A 23,100-nucleotide genomic window follows, 5' to 3' on the forward strand; every position below is an offset into this window, starting at 1 on the left:
TTTGAAGCATCTGAGCACTGGTCTTTTTGCAGCTGCTGGCTCTTCTATGCCCCTTGCCCCTCTGCGGCCAGCCTGGCACGGCTGCCCAATAGCAGCCCTTGTGCCCGGGCGTGGCCTCCTCGGAGCAGGTCGATGGCAAGGCTGGTGGGCTCAGAAAGGGGAGTCGCTGTTTGGAGAGCACACAGCAGCCTCTGAGCCCCCTGCAGAGACACGGGGGGGCCTAAGCCGGCACCGGGTCGTCAGCACAGCAGGGCGCTGCTGCCCCCACCCATTTCAGGTGCCAAGCAGGGTGGGGATTGGGGCGGCTACACAAATGCGAGGTTCCAAAATTCAATGTAAACTTTACCAGGGACCCACCTCCCGGGCTCAGCCTGAGCCACAACCCAGTTCCCACGGGACTGCTGAGCACAGGCCCGTCCTTCCCTGACCCATTCACAGGTCTGGACAGGGAAAAAAAGGGGTCGTGGGGGATTCTCTGGCCCTGGGAATTTGGCAAACAAGGTGGGACGGTTCCCAGTGCAAACTGGAACGAGCTCAGAGCCGTTCTCTGGCCTGGCAGCTCCAGCAGCTCAGACTGGCTGATCTCTGGCCTTCGTATCTAGGAATCGAACAATTCCTGGCTGCCCTGCTCTCCAAGCCGATTGCAAACGTGGAACACTTGGCAGGGGGGCCCAATGCATGGGATCTAGGACAGTCACCGGGGTTCAGGTGACCTTGCTTGGCACGGCCAGGTTAGGAGGTGTAGTTGTGAGGGGCAGGAAGTACTGGTACTCCATTGGCAAGTGACGCTTGGCAGCGTAGCCTAGGAGACAGAGCACTGGACTGGAACTCGTGAGACCCGAGATTTATTCTTGGCTCGGCCATTGGCCTGCAGGGTGACCTCGAGCAAGTCGCTGCCCCACTCTGTGCCTCAGTTTCCCCACCTGCACCCCCTTTGTGACATGCTTGAGACCTCCAGCTGCTCAAAGCAAGGGGTGGTTGTTATTGCAAGGTCTGAGCCCCAGCAGCGCGATCTCCGCTCTCCCCGAGAGAACGCCCCTGACACACACGCTCGTGCGGGCACCATTCTCCCTGTCCCGCTGCAAGCCGAGCTAGCAAGGAGCCCGTCTGCTCCGGTGCCCGTGGCGTTCCAGGGCCGCAGACGGCGCATCAGGTGGCGGGGGTAGCTGCTCGCCCGGGAACTCTCTGGGGGCCGTGTTCTCGCCACGCACCTCTGCTGGCAGCCGGCGCGCCCTGGGAAAGGGGCCTGCCACTAAGAGCAGCAGCAAACACCTGCTAACAGCCCAGCTCCGGCTCGCCAGGGCGCTTGTGTCACGGAGTCCCTGGGCGATGCTCTGGAACTGCTCCCCATGAAGCCAGTCAGGACTCTGGGGCAGTCGCCTTTCTGTGAGCAGCCTGTCTTCAGGACACGCAGCTCACTCAGCTTCCACCTTCCTGGGTCTGACCTCGGAGCATTCAGCATCCTCTGCCCCTCCGTGCGCTTCCCACAGCGAGTCCGCTCAGGCGGGGCTCCTGGGGAAGCCAGAGGGTCCTGCACCCCAACTTCGCAGTCAGACGTGACTCTCAGCCAGCCAGTAAAACAGAAGGTTTATTAGACGACAGGAACATGGTCTAACACAGAGCTTGCAGGTGCAGAGAACGGGACCCCTCAGCTGGGTCCATTTTGGGGGGCAGTGAGCCAGACAACCACGTCTGCACTTCACTCCATGTCCCAGCCAGCCCCAAACTGAAACCCCCTCCAGCCCCTCCTCCTCTGGGCTTTGTTCCTTTCCCGGGCCAGGAGGTCACCTGATTCCTTTGTTCTCCAACCCTTCAGCTCTCACCTTGCAGGGGGGAAGGGCCCAGGCCATCAGTTGCCAGGAAACAGGGCGTTGGCCATTCTCTGTGTCCAGACTCCTGCACACACCTGCCCTCTAGGGCTCTGCAATGATCATACACCCTTACTCCACCCCCTAGATACTTAAGAACTGCATAGGGGAAACTGAGGCACCCCCACACTATTCAGAGGAAACATTAAGAACAGTCCCACTTCGTCACATCTCTCCCCCCTTCGAGATCGAACTGAGCGGGGTCACTTTAGCCGGTGACCTGGGGAAGTTCGAAGCCACCAACGTTCCCATGGATGCCCCAGCATCTCTCCCATTCCTTGGTAGGAGTTACACCAGGCCCTTCCAGTTTCACGCCCTCCCTTAGGTCAGGGGTGGTCGATAGCACTCGCAGGCCGCATGTGGGAAGGTTTATGCAGCCCATGCCCTTTGGCCACCCCAAGAATGTCTCCCCATTGACCATCACCTTCTGCTCCCACTGGAGGTCCGGGGGGCCTGGCCCCAGGAAACTCCACACAGACATATAGGTTGGGGTCAGGAGTGGGAGCCTGTCCACATCCCCAACTATCTGGCCGACGGAGTCTATGGCGTTGGGACCCAGCAAGGGAGGTAGACACCGGGGCTTTTCCGCAGGGTCCCCTTGGTTCAAATCGCCAGCCTGCTCAAAGGCAGTGAGGTGGGCATCCACACACCCCCCCCTTAACCAGGGGCAGCAATTTAGTCTCGAGGTTCCCTGCGGAACTGGCCCCCCGGGATCTATCCCCACTCACCCCGGGGAGGTCCCCTAGGCCTCTCCGCTCCCCCACCGCCAGTTCATCCTGCTGCTGCTTCTGCAGCTCTTTCTCGGGCTCTCGCTGTCTCCCACGGTCCTCTTGCTCTCTCAGACTCAGCTCCAGTCCCGTCCGTCTCGATCCCCCGATGGGGAACCCGATCGTGAAGACCCTCATCTGGTCGGGGTCAGGAACCTTGGGAATGCCTGGCTCCCACTCCAGCTGCTCCCAGATCCTGCTATAGCCCCAGTTGGGGTCAGGAATCTGTTCCTTAGAGCGGTCATCCTCCTCCAGCTGCATGATTAACTGTGCTTTGGTGAACTTTCCAACGCTCAACCCTCTCTTTTTGCACAGGGTTACAATGTCCTTCTTAAGGAGACGGTGACAGGCCATCACGCCGCTCCTCCCAAGTTGTTGTGGACTCACAGGCCCGTGTGTTCTCAGCTCCCCATGGTTTCCAGGGAGAACCCCTAGTGTGCCAGCCCTTCTCGAGGTCACCACCTCTTTGCCAGGGTCGAGCTGCAGACTCCTCCGCCCCTGAGACTGCTCACTGCAATCCCCAGGGGAACCCTGTTACTGCACAGTCCTTCTCGCTGGTCACACACTCCCAGGGGTTAACCGCCCCCCGAAACCGCTCCTCTCTGAGCCTTCAGCAGGCCTGGTCCTCAGCAATCCCCCTTCGTGTTACTGCTCCCCAGTCACTTACTGCAGGAAGCGCCATCCACGGGGTGCAGTACATCCCACCGCTGCCACCAGTTGTCACGGAGTCCCTGGGCGATGCTCTGGAACTGCTCCCCATGAAGCCAGTCAGGACTCTGGGGCAGTCGCCTTTCTGTGAGCAGCCTGTCTTCAGGACACGCAGCTCACTCAGCTTCCACCTTCCTGGGTCTGACCTCGGAGCATTCAGCATCCTCTGCCCCTCCGTGCGCTTCCCACAGCGAGTCCGCTCAGGCGGGGCTCCTGGGGAAGCCAGAGGGTCCTGCACCCCAACTTCGCAGTCAGACGTGACTCTCAGCCAGCCAGTAAAACAGAAGGTTTATTAGATGACAGGAACATGGTCTAACACAGAGCTTGCAGGTGCAGAGAACGGGACCCCTCAGCTGGGTCCATTTTGGGGGGCAGTGAGCCAGACAACCACGTCTGCACTTCACTCCATGTCCCAGCCAGCCCCAAACTGAAACCCCCTCCAGCCCCTCCTCCTCTGGGCTTTGTTCCTTTCCCGGGCCAGGAGGTCACCTGATTCCTTTGTTCTCCAACCCTTCAGCTCTCACCTTGCAGGGGGGGAAGGGCCCAGGCCATCAGTTGCCAGGAAACAGGGTGTTGGCCATTCTCTGTGTCCAGACTCCTGCACACACCTGCCCTCTAGGGCTCTGCAATGATCATACACCCTTACTCCACCCCCTAGATACTTAAGAACTGCATAGGGGAAACTGAGGCACCCCCACACTATTCAGAGGAAACATTAAGAACAGTCCCACTTCGTCACAGCTTGGCCCAAGCACAGAGCCCTGGGAGGGGAGCTGACGCCCAGCCAAGCAGAAAAATTCACAGGCCAGGCATGGGAAAGCAGGGGGCTGCTGGGGAGCAAAGCGGGCAGCAAGGACACCTGAGGGCATTGGCTCCCCCCCTTAACTTGGGACTGAATTGTGGGGGCTCGGCTGAGCTCACCCCATGCGAGGAGGTTTGTGTGTGTGAGACACACACAGATGGGGCGGGGGGGGTGTCTCAGCAGCTCTCCGTGTGCATGTGAGGGTGTGTCTCAGGGCAACCCTGTGCACCCGTGACCCTGCGCATGTGTCTCCACCCTGCCGCTCCTCAGCCAGCGTGTGGCGCGTCTGCCCCTCTGCGGCTTTTGTCTCTGTGTCTTTGTGGGCGTTGACGCACGGAGAGCTGTGTCAGAACACATGACGTTAGCGTGTTAGCGCGTGTGGTGGGCATTTCTCTCCACGGCATCTCTGCACGTGTGGGAGGTACCCCGGGGGGATACTGCCCCCTCGTCTGTACAGCTCCCAGCCCAGACCCCATCCACCCCCGGCCTCACGCTCCCCCACAGGAGAAGTCTTTGCTTGGGTTTAAACTAGTGATGCGGGGCACTTTTGAAGCCTGGCTCTGAAATGCACCACCTGGACTTTCCCCTGCAGGTGGCCAGTCCAGCTCCGACCCTGGTGGGCGCTTCTGAAAGTCGCCCTTTGTCTCGGACGAAGGGAGGTGAAACAAGTTGGTTGGATCTCAGTCCAGCTCCCAGCAAGACAAGGCAGCCAAAACGCCGTATCCCTGCAGCAGCGAGCCCAGGGCCAGCTCCGCTCTCCCTTGAGAGACACACGGAAGCTTCCATCCCCGAGCTACCGAGCCAGCCCCTTTCGCCAGCACATCCCTGCTTCAGATCCTGTCCTTAACAATACACCCGCTGCTTCTGAGACTGACCCAGATGCTGGGCATTTCACAGCACCTCTCTCTGTGTCATTTCCTTCAGTGCCCAAAGAAAGCTCTCTAGGCCGGCTGATTGCCCCCCCAATTACATGAAGCACCTTCGGGGTGCCAGGATTCATCGGGGAATGCACAGAGAATGGCAGGGATCTTTTATAGCCAATATTCTTACTTCTGCTTTGTCAATAGCCGAGAAACCACAGCCCCACGTGCTAAGGGGGCCGCTTTCATCACGACTCTACAGGAGTAGAGCAAAAAAATCATAACTCGTAGGAGGGGCCAGATGTATAGAGACACAACAGCTCTGATTTCCATCTCCGTTTACATGGGGGTAAATTTGGTGTCACCCCACTCAAGCCAAGGAAGATCTCCCAGGATTAAGGCTGGTGTGAATCTGCCCCTAGTGTTTCATTCCCATCTCGTGCCGGTTAAACACATGCATCTCCATTAGCTTCAAGGCAGACCGTCCTAATTTACACCCTATGCAAAGGTTAGATCAGATTCTAGATACAGATTTAACCCGCAGCAGCTTTTCATGGCACTCTAATGAGATATTGAGCCACACTGTCGGAGCTCTTTCCGTCCGGAATAACAGCAATTTTGTGTCATGATGCTACTGGGCTAGATTTGTGGATAGATTTGGATACGGGACACCTAGTGCTACAGAAAGGCGAATGATTTTGCATAAAGCTGGCCATATCTTTCGTGTTACAAATTATTTCTATGGGATGGTAAAAAAGGGATCAATAATACGTACCAGTACATAATGGCCGCATTCTAATATAGAGATGATATTTTTGTACCATACCATACTGTATCAGAATGTTTCAACATTACCCCCATGAAACCATATCGAAATTAAACAATTCAACCAAAACATTCTGATGTTCCCGAACTGAAATTTTTTGGCCTTTCTGCTCCACAAGAAATTGCAAATGTCCAACTTTACATTCTGATTCAGAATGAAAACAACTTTTGGAACGTCAGAACTTCCTGCCGAATGAAAACTCCATTTTCCAGACAGCTTTAATTTCTCTCCCTCTCTCACACACACACGCACACACACACCCAGAGTACACGAGGAAGGTATTATATGATTCACAGCTTTTGTCTCAGACTTGTGATCTGTATTATATCACTGAAGTAGATTCTAGGGGTAGGATCTACTGTATCAAATTCCTGGTCCATTTACCACCACACTTGTGGGTTTGAATTGTGTTGGCGTTCTGATGTCGGATTTGATTCTCACAAGAAGCATGGCAGAATTATTGTCTGCCGTGGTTTCTTCAGATGGCAGATTTCATATCTGCCGTCTGTGTTTTGATCAGCGGCTGCTGATACCGCCTGGACTCGTAGGCTGATTTAGTGCATCAAAGCCATAGAGCGTGCGGACCCTATCGGCAGGGTACTGGGCTATATTTTTAATTTGCCACGCTCAGCATTATTGTGGCTTACTCATGTATGCCCCCAAAGATATACTTGGAACTTCAGAAGGCGAAAGTTTCTACCTTAAAGAACCTAATAGCCTGACCCTACAAACATTTCCCACCCGGATTGATAGAACTGCTCAGCCCAGGAAGCACTACACCTGGTAAGAAGTGCTGGACCCCTGAAGACTGGCTTATGTTCGGGATGATACTAACGCACCTGGCAAAGACAGAGCCTGAATCTGCCATGCTCTTGCACTCCAAAGCCACTGCAGTGGCATTCAGGCATCCCACCCTGCCTGCCTGGAGGGTTGATCTGAACAATCAACCCAGCGCCCGCCTGCTGCAGCCAGATGTGCCCACGAGGTGCACTGCATCCCAAGCAGGTGGTGACAGAAGCTACCTTGCTCTCCCACCAGGCTGCCGGCGTGGCTCAGGCCTGGTGCTGCCACACCGAGCGGCTGAACTTAGCCCTGGATGGAATGGGCTGATCGTCAGGGAGCACCCACTGAAGCCAACGGGAGCCGCAGATGCTCTGAAAACCTGCCCATTTTATTCAGGTGTCTCACTCAAAGCCCCCAAGTTCGATCTATGGAAAACCAGGGACCAGCGCGGAGAATGGCATCACCCGCTCAGGTGGGGCCAGAGGGCCAAGCGGCTCTGAGCGCCCAAACCAGCAGAACCAGCCTATCTCGGGCCCTGCATCTTCAGAAAATCCAGCCATTAAGTGAGATTCAGGAGCTGTGGGGCCCAGGGGAAAACCCGGCCCTTGCTTAGAAGCCTATGGGGAGCCGGGCTCTTTGGAAGATTCAGCCCTGACTGTAGAAGCTGAGAGCTGGGAAATCAAGCCCCAATGGGGCCTTTTACCCAGACATCTGAGCATCCACAAACCCCGGCCGATGCCCAGGGGAGTCGCTCCACACTCCCCAGATCCAGCCCACGGTGCTCCTTGGACAGGAAGACGCATAGCAAGTTCAGCTGCAAAGTCCGGGACTAAGGCAATTTACACGAGTGATCTGAAATGTACGCAGTGGTGTAACCTATGGTATGCACCCACCACAGGTTTAGACACAGAGCGTCCGTGTGCACATCTGTAGACATACGCAAACACACATGCTAGTGCCAAACTGGAAAGAGTCCCAGAAGAGCACCAACAAGGGATCTGAGGTTCAGAAACGCTGACAGAATTGGGCTTGTTTAGTCTGGAGAAGACGGAGCGGGGCTGATAACTCGCTTCCCATATGTGAAGGACTGGTATAAAGAGGACGGGGATCAATTGTTCTCCAGGGCCACTGAGGGCAGGACAAGAAGCAGTGGGCCAGGGAGATGAAGGTTAGAAATTAGGGAAAACTTCCGAACTCCAGGGCTAACTGAGCAGTGCCCAAGTGGCCGAGGGAGGCGGCAGAGTCCTGGCATGGGAAGGTTTTCAGAGCAGGCCAGAGAAACCCCTGTCAGGAATGGTCAAGATTTATTTGGTCCTGCTTCGGTTCGGGGCCATGGGCTAGGTGGTCTCTTGAGGTCCCTTCCAGCCTGGCATTTCTATAGCGCACGCAGTTCTAGGCACACACAGACCATCGCTTCTTGCAGAGACCCTCAGGGCAGATCAGTGTGTCCTTAACTCAGGTTAAAACAGCAGGGAAGGTGCAGCAAGGGAGTTTGAACTCGGGTTCATGCCTGTAGGGCGGCCTGGGGTTGAACATGAGCTGCCAAGTCTTCCCGGCTATTTTAACCTGAGCTAAGAACACACGGCTGGCTGTTTGCAGACGCCCCTCCGAGATGTCTCCCTCCTCTTCCCCAGGTCTCTTATCCTCCGCTGGCCTCTGGCACAGGAGCTCCGTGGATTGCACAGGACACACGCCCGCTGAGGATCTGGCCCTGGGAGGCCGAACTGGCTGCTGACTTGGGGAGTTGCACGTCATACCAGACCCTTGCTCTGTGCACAGTGCATGTTGCTACAAGGTACAGAGCTGAGCTAGACAAAGCAGCCGCACAATCCACCGTCACCATCTCAGGCCCACAATAGAAGGGAGGAAGCGCTGCGGCCCTCCGTGGCACGGAGAGGAAGGGGTTAACACCCAGCTCTCAATCTTAACAAACAGCTCCCCCTGTCTGGTGATTTTCTTGCGGCCCCAGCTGCTGGAGTCATGTGAGGATGCAGGAATTGCAAAATACACATCATAATCACGACCTAGCGCTTATCTAGAGCTTTGAGGCCATAGATCTCAAAGCTCTTTACAAGGGAGGCAGGATCGTTAACCCTCATGTTACAGATTGTTAAACCTCATGTAAACTGAGGCACAGGCAAGTTTAATTATTTTCACTTCCAGAGAGAAAAGCCAACAAACCCCACAAACCCAGCAGTGCGGCCAGTGCAGGGCTGAGAGCTCCTAGGGAGACTATTAGGGAGGGAGTGGCCTGGGGTTGGGGCAATCCACTCTACTCCCCCAGCTCATCAGCCCTGGCCATGGCCCAAGGAGTATCAGCTAAGAGCAAAGGGCTGGACAGAGAGGTGGTGGCAGGCTGCAGAACGGCCTATTACGTGAGACACTGACCCAGCCCTGAGTATATCACCAGAAAAGGAACAGCAGGGGACAATCCGGCCCTGGACAAGCTAATCCAACAGGTCTTTGCAAGCTCGAAGCAGCAGTACCCTGAAATACGACGCTCACCAGGCGAATTCCCGTCTCCTGGCACCGCAAAGAAAAACAAGGCTCCCTTGGCTATTTTTACAATTTGATGGATTTTTAAATTTAGCTGCCTGCTCCCAAGTGCTGGCTGGGCCTTTTAAAGAATTTGTCTGTTGTTTTTGTCCTTTTTCTTGGAAATTCATGAGGTGATAACACAGCGTTCTCTCCACCCCCACAGCCGGCTGAAGAATCAGAGATACAAACAAAATCTCAGTGCAGCCACCACTCACAATTTTATTGTGAGTCTGGCCCTGGCTGGTGTTTCTCTAAAAGCCCCAGCTGCTGGAGTCATGTGATGATGTGAGAATCAAAGCTTTCATTACAAGGAAACTATAACAATAATATTAATTCCCTAGCTCTTATCTAGCACGTTTCACCCAGCAATCTCCATGTGCATTACGAAGGAGCATTGTCCCCATTGTACAGGTGGGGAAACTGAGGCACGGGAGGGCAAAGTGACTTGCCCAAGGTCATCCAGCAGGCCAGTGGCAGAGCCAGGAACAGGACTTGGGAAAAGTTCACCCAGTCCCAACTTGCTCAGAGGGCAAACAAAGGGAATCCCCAGTTTATTATTTCTTAACTTCATCGATTGTAAGGGACAGACAGGATCCCGTGAGCATCTAATCATCTTCCCACATTGAACCCATCACTTCAAGCCATGGTGTTGCCAGTGATCTCGCTATACTGGGTGGGTGTTTTTAAATCTCCAGCTCCTGGAGTCCTGGGATAAAATGAGGGTCTCGGCTTTCATCTAACCAAAAGCAGACGTTTCTAGGCCTTGTCAGTGCAGAAAAAAGCTTGAAAATGTGTGTTGTCTGCAGCTGTAAAGGCCCAAACCCCAAAGGGAGAGAACCCCCCCCCATTACTGATTTTTAAAGAAATCTTGTGATTTTAATGCCAATCTCACAATTTTCTGATGGGGAGTCCCGCAGCTGGGGCTGGGGCTACCGGGCTTCCACAGATCTTCTAGAAACACGGCCAGCCGGGACTGATTTTAAACATCTCGTTATTTTTTGAGGGCCTTACTCACGACTTTTGATCACTTGGTGCAGAGGACACGGGAGTTTGGGGCCCATTCTCCGGCTCTCTCCTCCTGATCTCAGCGGCACTTGCTTTCCACAGATCCAGAAGTACAGTGCACCCACGAATGATATATCAGCATTCGTTATAAATAGGCTTGGCAGAATTCAGGGTTTTGTATAATTTTCGATAGAATATGAATGTTTATTTTTAAGCCTTTTTTCTGTTTTTTATCTATTTAAATGTTCACAGTTGTGCAAAATTAAGAGTTTTAGCATTTTCTCTTTATATTTTCATCCATTTAAATTTTCACAGTTGTGGGAAATCGGGGGGACAATTGGGGGGAGCCCAATCAATAATTATATAATGACAGGAGACGCTAAGATTCAAAAAGTTAAAGCTTTCTAACCGTTAAAACACAAACTGTCATCACCACAAGTCCACATCTCCAAAGTAAATATCCTTAAAGCAAACTTTCATATGTTCTCACACAGCAGTTCTCGTACTTTGCCTCGCTGCCAATTTTGATTATCGTCGACAGAAACATTTTTTCTGCGAAACTGACATTTACCGACACTTGCTGATAAAAGTCATATCCTTCCAAGTCTAGTTGTAAGCCACGGTGGCAAGCGCCCGCATGGCCGCAACCCATTCCTCTCGTGGCCCCAGGAGCTCTCAAATCCAGCAACCCAACTTAGATATTTTAGTTAACATAATTAAACAAGAAAAGAAAACTAGCCTGGATTCAGGAAAGAATAAAGCAAGCAGTTAGGGATAGAGAGCAGGACAAAAAATCAAACCACAATTAATCTAATTTGTGTCAAATATAATTAATAGAAACCAAACCCCCAGGTAATTCTATTAATGCAATAATAACACTGCTCATGTTAGTAGCATGGATCATTTTCCCCCAGGCATTTGAAATTTATGGGGTAATTGCAGCTGAGTAGGAGAGGGATTTCTGCTGGATTATTGAAAATTGCTACACTTTTGATGCATTTTGAAGTCATGTCACTGGCACCTGGAGAATCTGGAAGGACATATTTGGTAAATCTAAAGGAGTGAATCAATGCAAGTCCTATAACGATCATTACTGGGGCCAGTCTTGATGAGCTACACCTGCATAGATCCGGACGGATGCTGCTCTCCCATTTACACGTCACAAAGTGTAGGAGAACAAACCAGGAAGACATTAAAATCCGACAATGTTACATCAGTGCAAATGAGAACAAAACCGGGAAGGAAGTTTGTATCTCTTTAATTTTTCCAAAGAGCCTACCCCCAGTCGAGAGAACGACACCAGCTCCACCAAGCTGCAAGCCACTGGGAGAGCGCATTTATGTTTAATAAATATTACCGTCCGTTCTGCTTCATTGGTTCCTGCATGAGAGAAGGGGCAATCAGGGACAAGGGGGTTTCTGGGAAGGGCTGATCGGGATGGAGCCGCAGATCCAACCCACGATCAACACTAATTTCTGAGTAAATATCCCACTGGACATTAAAAGGGACCAGGCGAGACTTTGATTTGCTAAGATCAAATGCGTCTCTGTCCTCATCGGCCCTTTGGAGAATCCGGTTCAGCGTCTCTCCCCGAAGCTTCCAGGGCCGACAGCTAGGCAAGAGGTGAGGCAGAAAAGCTTCTGGGAGCAGCACAGATTAGTGGGCCCTGATCTGGGCACCCCCCAACCTCAGCCCATTAACCAGAGGGTTGGGCTTAGGATCTGAATTTTGCAGCTTCGTCCCGTTTTCTTGTTAGAATCTAGAATTGAGTCAAAGGATCAGAGATGTGGGAAGGGGAATGAGCCCAGTAACAGGTCGTTTGGTTTCTCCAAGCAACTGAGGGGGCTGGGGACACGGAGCCCTGGTAACCCCCTGGGTGGGGCCGGTTGGATTCCCTCCCCAGAACGGGAACGGCAAATCACAAACAGTAGGGAGAGCTTTGTAAAACTTAACCAAACATTCTCAACACAAACTGCAGATCCTGGGGTGCGGGTCCATTGGTATCCTGGTTCTGGGTACTTTTCACCCCAGCTGCGTCCCCCTGGGAAACGCTGCCCCAGTCCCTTTTCCCAGTAATATTCCCAGAGGCTGAAGACAGCAGCCAGGGTCAGCTCAGAGTTGGGGAGGAGGAGATCTCCCTGCACAAGGGAGCTCCACCAACCCGACACAAGGCACCTCAGCAAGGGTGGGCCCGAGGCGCCTGGCTCCAGCGAGGCTGCAGGTGGGGAGACGCTGGGTCACAGGCTGCCAACCCCTCCCAGCAGTGCTGATGACCACGTGATGGAGATCAGGACGCCCGGGCCAGCTGAGCCGGCTGCATTCTGTACCGTGCTCAGCGCCGTGGCAAGCGAGCGCCATGCTGGCCTGCGGCCCAGCCCCACCCTGCGAGACACAAGGCTGAGCCCAGTGGGGGAGGACAGTGATCCCCAGAAGGGCAATTCCCTGCCCTTCCTCTCAGGCTGTATTGCCGCGGAGTGCAGGGGGCGTGGGGCCGCCTGCTCCATCCTTCCAAGGCCCCTGTTCTCCACAGTCCCGAGACGCTTTGCAAAAAATTAACCCTCCCAGCCACTCCAGCAGACAGGCTGGCAGGGGATTGACCCCACCACGGTCTCTGAGCAAGCCAGTGACACCAGGGAAAAGCCTAGTATTTTCCTGCTTTAACCCACTAGGCCCTACTGCCAGATTAGGGAGAGAACCCAGGAGTCCTGACTCCATAGCCCCCTGCTCTACCCAATAGACACCTCTCCCTCCCCTCTGAATAGTCGTAGATGGCTCCTCCCTGGGCTCCCCGCTCCACCTGAGACGGGCTGTCACTTCATGCCGAGCGCCGATTATTGGGTTTTGTTACCAAAACTGCAACGCCCGTTCTACGCGGTGTGGCTCTGATGAGCCCCCTGAACATACCGAGGGCCGTTTGGTTCCCCCGGGCAGTTCTTGTCACCGTCTCGAAGGTGGCCACGCTAACGCAGCGTTAACCAAGTTCCACTTTTCTCGATGCGCTGCGAACCGGTCTTTTCAAAACTGATAAGCAGAGCCCCACTCGTCTGCCTGCGACACGGGCAGGGGCACAGGCAGAGAGCTCCAGCTGTGGGAAGTGGGTCTGTGGGGGGCTGAATCGGGGCCCACATTCAGAAGGCGCTTTTCCCAAGCTGCCTCTGCCCTGGGTATCACAAGATGGCGGCAGCGTCTCCACCGAGAGCCACCGCGCTCCCTTTCAAGATGCCTGGTGCCAGGCACCAGATTGAAATGCCGGCAGTTACATCTCCCCCTCCTTCCCGGCACCCAACTACCGAATCCCAAACTGTCAGGCCAAGGCAGCCGCTTGCCGTTCATTTTCGGAGCAGCCTGTCCCAGGGGGGTCTATGGGCACTGGCCAGGCCGCGCCAGGGGTGTCTCTGGGGGCCGGAGTGGTGTCACGCCGTGTCCCACGCTGGGTACAGAGTCACGACTGTCTGGCATCTCCACTCCCTGAGCCAGGGGCATAGGAAAGACTGGCCATTACGCAGGCCACCCCGGCCGCCCTGACATACAGCTCCCAGATGGTGGCAGCATCCCTTAGAGGGCAAAGGGGAGTTCCCCTGGGCGGCGTTTTATTTCATGCCAGTGGCTGGCACCCGTATGACCGGGCACAGCTGGAGGGATGGTTACCTAGGCAGGTGAGTCGCCCAGCAGCGTAGCTGGGGTACACAGAGATTATCCACTTCTCATGTGGGGACCATGGATGTGAGGTCAGTTCCCCTGGGTCCTGGAGTCACCTCGAGCCCGTGGTCGGCAGGTCTGGAGCAGCAGGCTGCCTCCTGGCCTGCCCCGGCGGCTAGCAGGCCCGGGATGAAGGGACGCGACTCCTGGAGATGCCAGCCGTTCAAACCGAGCGGGGACGCATGGACTCAGAGCCCCAGAGCAATCAGGTGCCAAGTCCCTGGCCATAGGACACGGCCAGCACAAGGGGAGGTCCTTGGGCAGCTGCCTCGTGACCTGAACAGCGACAGACCCGGCCGGCGGTCATGTCACTTGGACAACATCAAATTGGGACCCCATGGGACTTTAGAAAGTCAAACTCAGTGACCTCCCTTCCCCCGCCACCCCCACCCCATGGCCAGATCCGCCCCCACCCTTCTGACAGCCTGGCCGCACTTCCCAGCTCCAGGCCTGGGGGCGTTCTGCCGAGGGGCGCGGCCATCAGCCCCCAAACAAACCCCAGAGGGTGCGACTTCAAACTAGCGTCACTGGCTGGCACATGGAACCGGGTCTTCCCCCCCCACCGGGCGGCAGGAACTGCCACCTGGGGCCGGGCACTGATTCGAGGCCGCGTTAACCACAGAAGAGCTGGTCTGGGGCTTTTGTGCCGGCCGTGAGCGGAAGTCACAAGCCTTGATCGTTACGGTTAATTTCACGGATGCAGGGCAAACGAAGGAAGTGAATGGGTGAGTTAGCTCCGGCGGGTGACGTCCTGCCGGCCGGTTTAGGAACCCGCTCTTCCGACCCGGAAAACCCGGATCCCGACACTTCCGGCACAGGACGCTGAGGGCTTGAGGGGCTGCACTGCAGCTGCAAACTCTCCCCTTACCCCAGATTCCCGCACCCCCCGCTGCCCCCCAGCCCCCCTCCCTCCAGCCCAGCGAGGCCCGGGGAGAGGCGCTGTTACAGCCGGCTGGACGGCCGACCTGGGGGCTGCAGGCTGGGGGTGAGGAAGAGGAGGGACAACCCCCCCGACCCCCTCCGGGCAGCAGGGGAGGGGCAGAGCCCTGGCTCACGCTGGGAGGGCTCCCCCGGCACAGCCGGCCTCCCGCCTGCCTTGGGAATGAAAACAAACAAGGAATAAAAGAAGGCTTTTGTGGCGCGGTGTTGACACGGCCGGGGCCTGTGAAAGGACCTTTCAAACTGGGCACCTAGGCAGGGAAACCAGCCGAGCCCTGGCCGGGCAGCTGATTCCGGGCAGCTGGCGCATCACACGTAGCGGTCGGGCCTGGGGACCATCGCATTGAGAGCTACAGCCAAATCTTGCCAGGGCACAAGCCAACTGGGTACCAGCCCCCAGCTCTGCCCAGTGCCCTGCCAGACCCTGCCCGCCCTGCGCTGGGTACCAGCCCCCAGCTCTGGCTGGTGCCCTGCCAGACTCTGCCCGCCCTGCGCTGGGTACCAGCCGGCAGCTCTGGCCGGTGCCCTGCCAACCCCTGCCCGCCCTGCGCTGGGTACCAGCCCCCAGCTCTGCCCGGTGCCCTGCCAGACCCTGCTCGCCCTGCGCTGGGTACCAGCCCCCAGCTCTGGCCGGTGCCCTGCCAGACTCTGCCCGCCCTGCGCTGGGTACCAGCCCCCAGCTGTGCCTGGTGCCCTGCCAGACCCTGCTCGCCCTGCGCTGGGTACCAGCCCCCAGCTCTGGCCGGTGCCCTGCCAGACTCTGCCCGCCCTGCGCTGGGTACCAGCCCCCAGCTCTGGCCGGTGCCCTGCCAGACTCTGCCCGCCCTGCGCTGGGTACCAGCCCCCAGCTCTGGCCGGTGCCCTGCCAGACTCTGCCCACCCTGCGCTGGGTACCAGCCCCCAGCTCTGCCCGGTGCCGTGCCAGACTCTGCCTGCCCTGCGCTGGGTATCAGCCCCTAGCCCTGCCAGACTCGGCTATCACTGACATGGGAGTTAATCTGGAGTCACTCCGCTGCAGTGGTTAGGGCGACTCTGGTTTCATGCTGGGGGAAGGCAATGGCACTCAGCTCCCTAACGACTCCCAGGGCTTTCCCCATCCACAGCACCCAGGAGCAAGCGGGGCTCCCAGCTCACGCACTGGGGCTAGGAGAGGAGCCAGGCATGCAGGGCCGAGCCCAAGGGCAGACGGGAATGCAGGAGGGAGGAAGGGTGGCTCAGTGGTTAGAGCACTAGCCTGGGATGCCTTAGCTCAATTCTCTGCTCTGCCACCCCCTTCCTCGGTGACCCTGGGCAAGTCCCTTAGCCTCTCGGTCCCCGTCTGTAACCCGGGGGGTGGCACTGCCTGGTTAGTACATCAAGCGGCAGGGGAGGGTCCTAGCAGCTGCAGTGGGCAGGCCCGGTAGCGAGGGGCCGGCGGGGAGGGGGCGCTTGGTGAAAAAGACGCCAGGCAACGCCCGCGCCAAGCTCACGGTGCCAGGCTCGCGGCCCTGGGGGAAGCTCCGACGGGTGCTGGCAGCGATGCGGGAGGGGGCCACGGACCCTGGCCGAGGAACAAGCCAGCCAGGATCCAGGGCTCCCCCAGCTGCAGAAGGGGATTCCCGCCCTGCCAGGGAGCAGGAGGGCCCCGGGTGGGGGCCCTCCCTGGGCACAGAAGGGCTCCGAGCGGATGGTTAATGAGCCCAGCTTGGTGCCGGCGCCGCCCATCACTTTGCACCATGGCGCCCTGCAAGCCCCGACGGGCGGTGCCGCACGCCCGCAGCTTTCCCAGAAACTGGCACCTGGGATGGCAGATGGGGGTGGGGAAGAATTTGCCGGGGGGGGGATGGGCCAGGTGCCCAAAATCCCTGGCTAATGGCTCTCCCCACCCCACCCCGCCCTGCAAAAATTCAACTGGCAGGCGGGTGAAGCTGCACCCCAGGGATGGGCTGTCGGGAGAGCTAAATGACAGCAGCATGGGGGCCCCCAGCGCTCTGGGCACGCAGCGAGGGCACGTGGGGCACCGTGTCCCCCCCGAGCTCTGGGCACGCAGCGAGGGCACCTGGGGCACCGTGCCCCCCCAGCGCTCTGGGCACGCAGCGAGGGCACCTGGGGCACCGTGCCCCCCCAGAGCTCTGGGCACGCAGCGAGGGCACCTGGGGCACCGTGTCCCCCCCGAGCTCTGGGCACGCAGCGAGGGCACCTGGGGCACCGTGCCCCCCCCGAGCTCTGGGCACGCAGCGAGGGCACCTGGGGCACCGTGCCCCCCCCAGAGCTCTGGGCACGCAGCGAGGGCACCTGGGGCACCGTGCCCCCCCCAGAGCTCTGGGCACGCAGCGAGGGCACCTGGGGCACCGTGCCCCCCCGAGCTCTGGGCACGCAGCGAGGGCACCTGGGGCACCGTGTCCCCCCCGAGCTCTGGGCACGCAGCGAGGGCACCTGGGGCACCGGGTCCCCCCCTGAGCTCTGGGCACGCAGCGAGGGCACCTGGGGCACCGGGTCCCCCCCGAGCTCTGGGCACGCAGCGAGGGCACCTGGGGCACCGTGTCCCCCCCGAGCTCTGGGCACGCAGCGAGGGCACGTGGGGCACCGTGCACCCCCTGAGCTCTGGGCACGCAGCGAGGGCACCTGGGGCACCATGCCCCCCCAGCTCTGGGAATGCAGTGAGGGCACCTGGGGCACCGTGTCCCCCCCGAGCTCTGGGCACGCAGCGAGGGCACCTGGGGCACCGGGTCCCCCCCTGAGCTCTGGGCACGCAGCGAGGGCACCTGGGGCACCGTGTCCCCCCCGAGCTCTGGGCACGCAGCGAGGGCACCTGGGGCACCGTGTCCCCCCCGAGCTCTGGGCACGCAGCGAGGGCACGTGGGGCACCGTGCACCCCCTGAGCTCTGGGCACGCAGCGAGGGCACCTGGGGCACCATGCCCCCCCAGCTCTGGGAATGCAGTGAGGGCACCTGGGGCACCATGCACCCCATAGAGCTCTGGGCACGCAGTGAGGACTCCAGAGGCCTGGGGCCCTGCACCCCCAAGCTCTGGGCATGCAGCGAGGGCACCAGGGGCACCAGGCCCTGCACCCCCAAGTTCTGGGCACGCAGCAGGGGAGGCCTCGGTTACATTGGTGTCTCCATTGTTCTAAGCCGAAGGGGGGCACAGAGCTGAAGTGAATCAGTGGCAGGGTGGGAACCCAGGCGTCCTGACTCCCAGCCCCGCCTCCCTGCTCTGACCACTAGACCCCGCTCTCCTCCCAGAGCACAGCTCAGCAGCTCACCGAACTGGGGCTGGGGGCTGCAGTTCTGAAGCAACACCTCCCTCAGCCAGAGGCCAATTCTGCCGGGAGGGAGGACGCACCGGGCCCCCCCATCACCCCATCCCAGAGTCGGACACAAGCGGGTAACCCGTCTCCGAAGACCCCTGCAGAGCGAACAAAGCTGCTAGACCAAACCCATTCACTGGCTCATTCTGCCAGGAACCGGCTGAGGGGGACCCCCGGCGTCCCCCCCATCCCATGGCCGGGGCGGGATGGCTCCCCCAGAGAACACAGCAAGTGAAGCATCATGGGACACCTGAGGGGAACCCAGGAGTCTGAGTCAAATTCAACACAGCCCCAGAGGAGGGAGGGACAGGTAGATTTTAAGGCCAGAAAGCCCTGCTGTCAATCTAATCTGAGCCCCTGGACACCCTGGGCCATAGATGGTCCCGAAGTGATTCCTGCTTGAGCTAGAAAAAGGTCCCGTCTCGGAGTAACCATTTCCAGTGGGGCTTGGGGGAGTCATGCCAGCGGTTAATTCCCTCCCGCTGAGAAACCTGCTCCTCCTGTCTGGTCTGCGTCAACTGCCAGCCACGGGATCTTCTCACACCCTGAGTGAAGAGCCCCCTGTTACCAAACTGGAACTGAGGGAGAGACAGAGAGAGGGGGGTGTGAATGGGGGTGGACAGAGATAAAAAGAGGGGTGTGAATGGAGAGAGAGAGGCAGGTGTGAACAGAGACAGACAGAGCAAGAGGGGTGTGAATGGAGGACAGGGCTGGAAAGGGTGTGATTTGAGCCTACAGGGAGTGTGAATGGAGCTAGAGACGTGTGAACAGGCACAGACAGAGCTAGAGTGAGGGGTGTGAATGGGGGAGAGGTGTGAACTCAGGAGGGGCTGGGGGTGTGTGACTGGGGCCTGGACAGGGTGTGAATGGGGCAGCTATAGAGGGGTGTGAATTGGGATCAACAGAGAGTGGTGTGATTGGGGATAGAAAGACATAGGGCTGTGACTAGGGAGAGACAGGTAGATCCTGTCTTCTGCTACTGACCAGGAGACCTTGCGGGGAAGGTGTAGGGTCACTTTATCTCAGAGGCGCTCAGGGGCCCCTGCCCTACCCGGACGGCTGCCCCCCCACAGGGGCAGAGGCCCCCAGCCATACACGCTGGCGCTGCTGCCCCAACTCAGCGTCGGCGCATCTGCCAGCGGGCAACTTCCTCCGCACCCCAACATCGAGTGCAACAGGCCCAGGCCCAGCCCCGGAAGAACCAGGCCGGCGGGGGCTGGGCGTCACGCACTCTCCCAGGAGATGTGGGAGCCCCCGCCATTCACAACGGCGTTTTAACAGCTGCCAAGACGCTCGGGCCCAAGGCAGCATCCGCCCTCGTCCCCCATGGCGCAGCACGGGGCACCAGCAGCCAGATCCCGTGCCCGCTCTGCCGCAGAACCATGTGGGTTACAGAGGCCGGGGCTTTGCCTTAGGGGGGGCGGGTACCTGCTTAATCCAGAGGCACAGGGGGTGGAGGGAGCGCACCGGGGGTCCAGTAGCCCGAGGGGATAGGGCCAGGCTCCTGGGGCCTAGGAGAGGCCGCACTTCAGCCTGGCCTTGCTGTGGGGAAATCCCTTCCCCTGGGTGCTGGGGGCTGGCGCCCTGTGGGCAGGGGCCAGAGGGGGGCAACTGAAGACAATCCACGTCCCGGAGATCCTGGCCTGCTAGACTAAAGGGCCCCCAGGCCCCTTGGAAGCGAGCAGGGTAGAAGAGAGGCGCTGGTGTCCCCAACCCCCTTCTGCCGCCTGCAGAGAGAAGGGCCCCACATTTCACACACCTCACAGGCAGGTCAGCCCAGCTCCTGGCCCAGCAGCCCTCGCGGGCCAGGTGGAGAAGGGGAAAACACAAAGCCTGCTCCCTGGTCTGTGAAAAGAGGGGTGGAGGGACACAGGCCTGATCCCCCCAGGTTAGGGCCCATGGGGTAGGCACTGCCAGCTCCCCCCACACCCCGACACATCCAGCGCCCCACAGCAAGTCGGCGTTAAATGAGCCCAGCCTCCCCATGTTGCTCAGCAGGGTATTTTGCCAGCTCTGAGCCCGCGAGACGCTGGGAAGGGAGTGCCGGAGCTGCGTGGGCAATGCCCAGACATCGCTGAGGGGGCACATGCAGGCACTGGGGAGCTGGGGGGGGTATGGCAGTCCTGGAGGGGGGAAATACATGAGTCTGGGGAACAGGGGTCCTGTGTGTGTGCGCACACGTGCATGCATTGGGGTTCCGTGTGCACTGGGTTCCGTGTGCGCATGCATTGGGGTCCTGTGTGCATTGGGGTTCCATGTGCGCTGGGTTCCCTGTGCGCTGGGTTCCGTGTGCGCATGCATTGGGGTCCTGTGTGCATTGGGGTCCTGTGTGCGCTGGGTTCCGTGTGTGCATGCATTGGGGTCCTGTGTGCATTGGGGTCCTGTGTGCGCTGGGTTCCGTGTGTGCATGCATTGGGGTCCTGTGTGCATTGGGGTTCCGTGTGCGCTGGGTTCCCTGTGCGCTGGGTTCCCTGTGCGCTGGGTTCCGTGTGCGCATGCATTGGGGTCCTGTGTGCATTGGGGTCCTGTGTGCGCTGGGTTCCGTGTGCGCATGCATTGGGGTCCTGTGTGCATTGGGGTTCCGTGTGCGCTGGGTTCCGTGTGCCCGCTGGGTTCCGTGTGCGCTGGGTTCCGTGTGCCCGCTGGGTTCCGTGCGCGCTGGGTTCCGTGCGCGCTGGGTTCCGTGCGCGCTGGGTTCCGTGCGCGCTGGGTTCCGTGTGCCTGCTGGGGTTCTGCGCGAGAGCGTCTGTTTGTGTGTCGCTGCTCTGTGAGTGCACGTGCGTGTTGAGCGTTAGTGTGCACACACACACGTGTGTAGGGCGGTTGTATGTGCGGATCTACAAGCCTGACCCTTCCCTGTTTCATTCCATTTTGCGGGTTTGTTCTTTTTTAAACCCACCCAAAGCCGTGTGCAGGGGGCGGCTGGCAGCCTGCCCTCTCCGTGCCAAGCCTGGAGATGCCCTGAGCGGTGTGTCAGCAAGCTTGCAGTCCTACCAAGCCCGAGCACACAGACGCTGTCCTGGCACACGCACACAAACCAGGGAAGAAACAGCCTCCCAGCAAGATCAGATCGGGGAGGGTGGCAGAGGATATAAAATACAAACCACTCGGGAGACAGGAGCTCGCAAGGAAACAAATTTGCTAAGAACCAGCAGGGCTAAAGACCAGATCCTCCACAGGTCTGCCTGTGTCCCTTTCTGCTCTCTAAAGACGAGACAGTGAGAGAGAGCTGGGGAAGTTTGGATGCTGAGACACAAGGAAAGAAGACAAGAAAGAGGAGGAAAAGACAGAGAGAGACAAGAGGAAAGAGAGAAAAGATCAGAGAAAGAAAGACAGAGAAAAACAGAAGAGAAAGAAAAATAGAAAGAGGGAAAGTCACAGAAGGAAAGTCACAGGGAAACAGGAGAGAAAGCCAATAAAAGACACAAGGGGAAAGTTAAGAGACAGAGGAGGAGGAAATTCTGGTCGACCTCTTCATTACAAGTTAGTTGAGCAAAATGTAAACACAGAATCACACTCCACCAACCAGTTTGGATTTCAAAGTCTGCAGCAAATTGGGCGTATCTGGGCAAAGGCTAAAAATTAACCAGGCATTTCTGTTTCAATTGGAAAGAAAACAAAACAAAACAAAAAATACGCAAAGGGAGGAACTGAAAAACAAACCAACCCACCCCCCAAGAAACACCCACTTTCAAAAAAATAAAATATAAGAAAAAGGAGACAGAGGGGAAAATCTGAAAGACATCAAAGCGTCTGGGGTAGGAACAAATGACAAGAGGGGTTGAAAAGAACCGAGTGACTAACCCTCCGAGAGAGAGAGAACGGCTTCCTGCCTGGGACAGTGCCCACTGAAATTGCAGGATTATTTCCACCGCCACACAGTGTAAAAGTGCCCAGCGCTGCCGAGTTGTATGTTCTGCGGTTTACATGCCATCGGCACAAACCCCCAAAACCTCGCCGACAAAAGAAACCGACAAAATCCAGACGGGGTCTCGGTGACCATCAAAGCGAAAGGGAAAGGAAAAATCCCCTCGGAATGAAATCAAGTCGCTTTCCCTCCCACATCTTAAGTCTTTTCTCTTTCCATTTTTTTTTTTAAAGTTGCCGTTCGCACAGTAGTGGGCATTTCACAGGCACGTGTGCACAAGCACATCCCCCGTGCAAAACGGGGCTTTTCACCAGGGATCGTGGGCATGAAGATGAGGGCAAGCTACGAACCACCCCAGATTGCTCAGTCTGTTGAGGGTGCCGATGCTGAGGGTACATTTGCACGATAAACAACAGAGACCAATTTGTTAATTACGGAGACAAAGGTTCAAGGAGGGAATTAAAAAAAAAAAGGAGAAAGAAACAGCTCGATCCCTTGGACAATTCAATCTCAAAACAAGCAGCAGTGATGGGGGATGGTTGTTAGAGGGGTGGGGGGAGGTTGTAGGACTTACCAGGAGTGTGAACAAAATACGCCAAGTAAAGATCCAGTTCTTTAATTGTGACTCCAATGTGGTGCGGCTGGACGCAGAGGCCTGGGTTGGAGCACTGTGGTGATTTGTACAACCGCTCCCCGTCAGTACTTTCGAGCGGGATCCCTTTGAATAAGATGACCATTACAAGATCCAGTCTCCAAACCTTGTCGGCCTGCCTCAGACAGTCAATCCTGCGGATTTTGCCCTTCTGGTCCGGGTTGGAGAGGACGCAGCACGGGGCTTTCTTACCGGTGATGGTCAGGACGAAATCCTCCCGGAACTCGGGGCGGATGTCTTTGCGGAGTTTGGCCAGTAGCCTCGATGCCCATTTCTGCTTGATCTCTGGTTTTTCCCCCAACAGCTCATCCTTCACGGCGCGCTCCTCATCCTTGGACATCCGCTTCTCGTGCTTCTTGAAGTACTTTCGCTTCCGAGCTTGCAGGTTGAACCATGTGTAGGAGAAGGCACGCACATGAGGGAGGAGAGCTTCGATGAAAGGGTGGAATTCATCCTGGAGGGGGTGGTGGAAGAGGGTGAAAAGAGGGAACGAGAC

At 57.6% G+C, this 23,100-nt stretch overlaps 1 protein-coding gene across 10 annotated transcripts in view; it reads right to left on the reverse strand.

Moving 5' to 3' along the window:
- NFIX (nuclear factor I X) overlaps positions 1-23,100 on the reverse strand; it is a 152,094-nt gene that overhangs the window by 59,955 nt on the left and 69,039 nt on the right. For all 10 annotated transcript variants that reach the window (XM_075121458.1, XM_048831829.2, XM_048831830.2 and 7 more), the window contains one exon: positions 22,527-23,058. In XM_075121458.1, coding sequence (XP_074977559.1) covers positions 22,527-23,058 — 532 coding nt within the window. The remainder of the gene's footprint in view (positions 1-22,526; positions 23,059-23,100) is intronic.

This window comes from Caretta caretta, chromosome 20 (genome assembly GCF_965140235.1).
Source record: "Caretta caretta isolate rCarCar2 chromosome 20, rCarCar1.hap1, whole genome shotgun sequence".
In the NCBI taxonomy this organism is placed as follows: Eukaryota; Metazoa; Chordata; order Testudines; family Cheloniidae; genus Caretta; species Caretta caretta.